Source organism: Telopea speciosissima, chromosome 2, assembly GCF_018873765.1.
Source record: "Telopea speciosissima isolate NSW1024214 ecotype Mountain lineage chromosome 2, Tspe_v1, whole genome shotgun sequence".
In the NCBI taxonomy this organism is placed as follows: Eukaryota; Viridiplantae; Streptophyta; class Magnoliopsida; order Proteales; family Proteaceae; genus Telopea; species Telopea speciosissima.
Genome location: NC_057917.1, coordinates 33,212,708 through 33,220,020, shown reverse-complemented (window position 1 = coordinate 33,220,020; position 7,313 = coordinate 33,212,708). Strand labels below are relative to the sequence as shown.

At 42.7% G+C, this 7,313-nt stretch overlaps 1 protein-coding gene across 1 annotated transcript; it reads right to left on the bottom strand.

The window, feature by feature from the left end:
* Window positions 1-3,306: 3,306 nt before the first annotated feature.
* Window positions 3,307-4,383, bottom strand: LOC122650657 (uncharacterized mitochondrial protein AtMg00810-like). Its single transcript, XM_043844052.1, has one exon. It carries the CDS (start codon window positions 4,381-4,383, stop codon window positions 3,307-3,309), a length of 1,077 nt encoding a protein of 358 aa, XP_043699987.1.
* Window positions 4,384-7,313: the final 2,930 nt, after the last annotated feature.

Below are 7,313 nucleotides of genomic sequence, written 5' to 3'. Positions count from 1 at the left end.
GACCACTATGTGTACATTAAACAGTCCAAGGCAGGGTTTCTTATCCCATTCTTCTATGTTAACGATATCTTATTGGCTGGGAATGACACTAAAATGATTGTTGCCACTAAAGAGTGGTTGTCCTCTACTTTTGAGATGAAGGACATGGGTGAGGCCAAATTTGTGTTGGGCGTGAAGATTGTGAGGGATCGCGCTAGGAGACTTCTTAGTTTGTCTCAAGAGACTTACATAAAGAAAGTCCTGGAGCGATTCTATATGAAAAACTCAAAACCCATTGACACCCCAATGAACAAGGCATGCATTTTGAGCCTCGACCAATGCCCTAAGAGTGGTGATGAAGAGAGAAACCAAATGTCCAAAATACCTTATGCAGTAGCAGTAGGCAGTCTGATGTATGCGATGATGTGCATGCGTCCTGATATTTGCTTTACCGTCGGCATAGTGAGCCATTATCAGAGTAACCCAAGGATAGCTCATTAGCAGGCAATAAAGAGAATACTTCGATACTTATGTGGCACTACAGACCTCTTGGTCACCTTCAGTGGTTCAGACTTGAGACTGAGAGGCTATAGTGATGTTGATTGGGCCAGTGATAGAGACGAGCGCACGTCCACTTTGGGGTATGCATTTGTCTTGGGAGGTGGGGCTATCACTTGGAGTAGCAAAAAAAGACCTGCATCCCCCTATCCACGATACAGTCGGAGTACGTTGCATGTTCGGCAGCTATATAGGAGGCCGTTTGGCTCAGGAGGTTCTTACAAAGACTTAGTGTTTCTGCTCATTCAGACGACGTTGTGCTCATACACTATGATAGCACAACAGCGCTTGCATTTGTGAAGGACCCCAAATTCCATGGTAGAGCCAAACACATTGACATACAGTATCACTACATTCGAGACATGGTAGCGTGAGGTGAAGTTATTTTGCAGCATATCTCCACTATCAATATGTTGGCTAATCCATTGACTAAGCCTATTGCCAGAGATGTTTTCCTAGTTCACATTAGGAACTTGGGAATCAAGCAGATTTGATATGTATTTTCTTTGGGAACACTTTGTTTGTGATGGACATTTATCTGTACTTCTCTTACATTTATTAATGAGCATATATTTGTTTGAGTAATCTTGTGCGTATACATTCATTATTTGTAAAGATGTCACCAGGCATGGAATCGACCCACTCACATGGGTGATTCACCTCGGCGCTGGGGCATGGAAAGCGAGATGAGCCCATGAGCATGTGTGCTCTATGGCGCCTTAGTTAGAGCTAAGATGAGACCTTTACTTGGTCCAACTTGGAAGACACCACACTTCCAAGTAGCCTGTTAGAAGCCAGATTTGAGGTTCTAGGCAGAAACCATAAGGGTGACTATGCTAGAGACTCAGGTTAGGCGCTCAAAGTAGCGACTAGACTAAGATCTGTATGGCATTTATATATTGCGAGTGACATGCCCCTCCTAGTGGGAGTTATGCCATAGCATACATATCATACTGCATGTGCTCATGACGACTGATAGTGAGAGTGATCGAAGGGATTCCTGCTTCGTCATTGTGTGAGCCACGTGGAATATATTAATCTCACAATACCCTTATTACCTGAGACGATGTTATGAAAAAGACACCCAATGACGCTACTTTGAGGTTCTCCTTAGGATCATGGATGATGCGGTCCAGCGGGAAGTGATTGGGAAAGCTATTGGGGATATTTGAATTGACATGAGGGCCTCAGGGAAAACCATCGAATGTTACATCTTTGTTATGTGACTCATTGCCCGGGCGACGTGTCGTATTTGTGATCGACGCGGTCATGAGTACATTACATACCAAGGATTAACACTGCTCATCATGAGGAGTCGAGAGTGTTAGATTTGATGTAAGTGGATCATTTGGGGTATTTCGAGATTGTTTGTGAGTGATGTACTATGTTGGTTAGGTGGAAGCTTGATATAATACTTCTACCCTGTTTTATCTCGATAGGTCGCACACCCCATTTCCTGTATGGAGAGTTACACAATTGAGAGAGACTTGGATGCATAGTTAAACTATTGCGCCGCACGTGGGTGAGTGGGAGATGTAAATAGAACACAGGCTAGGCCCGGTCCAAGCCGCTCACAAGGGGCAGATCGGACCCGACCCAACCCTGGTGTGCATGGGAATGACCAGCCACTTAAGTGGCTGAGTCTATTCCTCCCTCTTAGATAGATTCCCAGTGGGAGTCTAAAAGGGGCAGGGGTCTTAGGGTTTTGGCTTTCTATAGAAAGCCTGTAACCCTAAGACCTGTAGATCTGTGAAACCAAATTCTCCCTCTCTCTAGTGTTTGTGTTCTCTTTGGGATTCCATCTCTTCCCAGGGATTTGTGGTGTGGAATTCTCTATGGAGAAGCCTGTCGTGATCGTGGAGATTTGCTTGCATGCTCGTAACCATCGACATGGCTTTTGATCCTTCTTCCGCTGCATTTTCGTACATATTCAGGTATGATCCAAACCCTAGATAATTTGGATCTTGGTGTATGTGACCTAACAGGATACTTACCCCTTCTTCTCCCCTACAATTTTGTAATGGCCAAATCACACCACCTATTATTAACCTATTAACTGGTTTCATCACAAGCTTCCATGTTAGTTATATTATTTTTTATTATTCTCTTATTTTATTTCTCTTCTTCCTCCTTGGAGTGCAACCACACAACCACCCCCACCCTTGCTACAATCCCAACCCCGTGACCATTCCCCTCTTCTTCTAACCGCGCCCCCACCCTACTCCTACTTTCTATCTTCCTCTATTCATCGTTGTCGTTGTTGTTGTTGTCAGTTGTCATGGAGGTGCCTAGCTCTAACAAAGACGAAGGGGAACTCTCTGTGCTCTAAAACTGACAGTCATTGCTCGTAGTTCTTGTGATCCCAACCCTCCTGCACATCACATGGCATGACTTGCACACATTGTGGCAGTAAACGATCCTATATATAAGGCTAACCACGATTACCTCTTAATAAACCAATTCCTCACTGTCAACTCCCTTGGATGACTTGGCTTCCCCTTCTGCATCACTGTTCATAAACAGAGATAAACACACACAGAGAAGACACAGCCATTAATGAGGTTCCGCTTTCTTAGAAGCCTACGTCCTCGGGTAAAACTCCCAATTTTTCTTATTTTCTTGGGTAAGAGATCATATTCTTAAATAGATACGAATACAGCCAGCATACTATACATAGCAGAAGGGAATTAAGGAAATACAATAAATCACAATATTTGATTGAATATCTCTTACTAAAAATAGAAGATATGGTCATGCCAACACTCCCCCTCAAGTTGGAGCGAAGATATCATCAAAGGTCAACTTGTTAATCATATCTTGAAATGAACCCTTCTGCGATGCCTTTGTGAAAATATCAGCCAGTTTGTCTTCACTCCGAACATATGGAGTTTCAATTGTTTTATCCTGCACATTTTCCCGCACAAAATGATTGTACACCTCTATGCGTTTGGTCCTTTCATGGAAGACAGGATTTGAAGCAATGCGAGTTGTACGTTGATTGTCACAGAACAGATTTGTAGGACAGGAAGATGAGTCACACCCCAATTCTTTCAATAACAATCGAAGCCACACAATCTCACTTGCAGCAGATGCCATGGCTCGATACTTAGCTTCTACACTAGAACGGGCCACAACATTTTGTTTTTTACTCTTCCAAGTAACAATATTTCCACCAACGAAAGTACATAAACCAGTAGTCGATCTTCTGTCCGTGGGATTACTTGCGCAATCAGCATCGGTGTATCCTTCAATTTTTGTGTGACCATTTTTCTGCATCAAGATTCCTCTTCCTGGAGATGACTTTAGATATTGTAAAATATGCTCAACCAATTCCATATGCCCTTCTGTAGGAGCTTGCATGAATTGACTTACATAACTAACAGCAAAGGCGATGTCAGGTCTAGTAATTGTCAGGTAAATTACTACTAATGACACTTGATCTTGCAATAAAGTGTCATTAGTAGTAAATTTACTACTATAATCCATGGGAACACTACCTGGTTTAACTCCCAGTTTGCCAGTTTCTCTTAACAAGTCCAAGACATATTTTCGTTGAGAGAGGAACAATCCTTTCTGGGAGCTAGCAATTTCAATGCCAAGAAAATATCTTAGCTTACCTAGATCTTTGATATCAAATGCTTTGCTCAAATGATATTTGAGAGTATTAATTCTAGAGAGATTGTTGCCAGTAATGACAATGTTGTCAACGTACACTAGGACCACCACAATACCATTGTCACTTGTTTTGACAAATATTAAAGAATCATTCTCCTCTTCTGAACCCAAATTTGATAAGCGCCGCACTGAACTTTCCATACCACGCACGTGGTGATTTCTTGAGGCCATATAGCCTTTTTAAGTTTGCAAACCACCCCCATCTTGATTTTCTAAGGAATGGCCAGGTGGGAGATCCATGTAGACCTCCTCTTCTAAGTCTCCATGACAGAACGCATTTTTTACGTCCATTTGAAAAAAGGGCATCCATAATTAATTGCAACTGACATGAGAACACGAATAGTGTTCATTTTAACTATATGAGCAAAGGTCTCCTTGTAGTCAACACCATAGGTTTGGGTGTACCCTTTTGCAACAAGTCTCGCTTGTATCTTTCAACAGATCCATCACTATTATACTTGATCTTATAGATCCATCGACAACCAACCGGTCGCTTCCCATCAGTAAGACAGACCACTTCCCAGGTATGATTGCGGTCAAGAGCTTGAAGTTCATCATTCATGGCCTTAAACCACGCGACAAGGTTGCTGGCTTTTAAGAAATTGTTTGGTTCTTTGTGAGAATCAATTGCAGATAAAAAACTCTAGAACTTTGGAGAAATATTATCATAACAAACACAAGCTTGAATAGGATATTGAGTAGTATGGTAAGTAGAGAAATCCCTTAGCCAAGTCGAGGGCTTGGGAACCCAAGTTGACCTACGAACCGTCATAGAAAAGTATAGGAACTAGAAGAACTATTGCTGGAACAGGAGAAGCCAGAGTTGGAGCTATTCCAGTCGTGTCTCTATTATCAATAGTGGTAGGATTGTCAACATCCTTATTCAAATTGTTATCTTGATTGATCCCATCATCTGGTAATGGGATAGGTGCAAATTCAACATCAACATCAAAGTCACTATAATCAACCATAGCACCATTCTCCCCCTGAATTTGATGCCTATCAGTTAAAAATGTGTGAGTGCATCAAAAGTAACATCACGAGAGATGTAAAGACAGTGAGTACTTGGATCATAACTGCTACACCCACACCCGAAATGCATCATAATACCTGGGTCAGATTGGACATTCACTTAACAGGTAGTGCCACGATGGCAATGGTCAACACTTGTGACCTTGGTAGATTGGTTCCGTTTATGAAACTATCTGTACTGTTTCCTACCCTTTTGATTTATTTTTATGTGGGACCCATGTCCCCATGTCCTGGATGCCATAACTAGGTCCTTGGATAAGGTGGACTCCCACTCTTACCTTCTTCTGGTCAGTTGGGCCATGAAAGTGGGCCCATAAGACTTAACTTAGAAGAATAATAGGTTCTTCTACTTAGCTTAAGCCAAACAAGCCCTAAAACTAATATGCTTTTATAGAACCATAGGCTAAGCCAAATGTGTCCTAACCAATTAGACTTAATAGGGTTTGTGACCTTAGCCAAACAAGCCCTAATACCCACTTAAACCTAAAGGACCATCCTTAGTCTTAGGGGCACCTAGGCAAACAAGCCCTAAGGCCTCTTCTCATCTTTAAGAGATAGGGCTCAGCCCAAGATTCTCCCATCTCTCCCCCTCCAAGCCAAAACCATGGAGGAGAAGAAGAAAGGAAGAAGAAGAAGTAAGGAAGAGGAATGGGAGGGGAAAGGAAGATGATGGAAGGCGTGCCAAAGGGGTTTGGCTGCCCTACCTTCCCTCCTCTTGCTGTCCGGACAAGGATTGAAGAAAAGAAGAAAAAGGGAAGAAGGAGAAAGGAGGAGGTGGATCTTTAAGGTTGGCTAGAGCTGAAATTGGAGCTCCACTCACCAAGGTATGTTCTATCTCTTGGTATCTCCCTCTTCTCCATTTACATTCTTAAGTTGAGTAGGTTTATTGAATTTGAGCTAACCTAGGGTTCCATTTGGGACTCAAGGTGAGGCTTAGCCCTTAAATGGGACTCTAATAATGAAGACCAACCTCTAATGTAGGCTCCTATCAGCCACCTTACAGCCTTTGTTGCTGATTCCCTAGTTTTCAAACCCCAAACACTATATTGGACCAAAATAGGAGTTAGATCCTTGTGTGATCTTAGATCCATGAAATAGGCCTAGGTTCTAGTGACCCCAGAAAGGCCTAAGACTCCCCTCCATGACCCTGAGTGCCATGTGAACTCTAGGTTCCAAGATGGAGGAGAAAACCTTAAGAAATCCCGAAAAGAACTCTGACGGATGCACGAATGGAGTCACCATCGTGGTTCCATCCATAAGTCCATCTAGTGTATTCGGCTAGCTGGTTTGAACGGATGCAAGAACGGATTTACTCTGTTGCCTCCATCCATGGTTCCATTCCCTCTCGGGAATGTCTCAGGGACCGAACGGATGCAGGGACGGATTCTTAAAGAGGTTCCATCCATAGTTCCATTCGCTCTCGAGTATGTCTCAGGGTTTGGACGGATGCAAAAATGAATTCAGGTGGAAGTTCCATCCATGGATCTGTCCCTCATATTTTGACCTTTTGGCTTAAACGGAGTTAGGGACAGACTCACCCTGCTGCTTCCGTCCATGAGTCTGTCTGTGCTGTCTTGGTTGAAACTTAACTTTAACCTTTGGGGCATGACATAGAACCCCTCTATACTTCTTTTACCATTTGCTCTTATATTCTTAGGCTACCCAACTCGATGGATAGAAGGTACACCGGTGAGATTCATGTCAACCATGCTAGATGATACCCGAGTTCGGTGAGTGGGTTTTAGGTGATTTGTTTGGGTTTGGATATGTGTGTTAAATATTCATTATCATGATATTATATGATTTATAGCATCTTACACAGTTGCATTACTTATCTTGAATGTGAACTGCTACGAATGTGATGTGGTAATGTTTTCATTATTGTATTGGGTCATGGTGCCGGGTGTACCAGTATCAGAAGCCCAGATTTAATTATAGAACTTGTTGATTTTCATCCTGACCTATATGCAATGTGCCATGCTGGTACCAGGGTACTAGATGGAATGGAACGTTAATGCACCCGAAATACCTCTCGGGAAGATAGGACTTGCATGTAGTATATCTGTGGC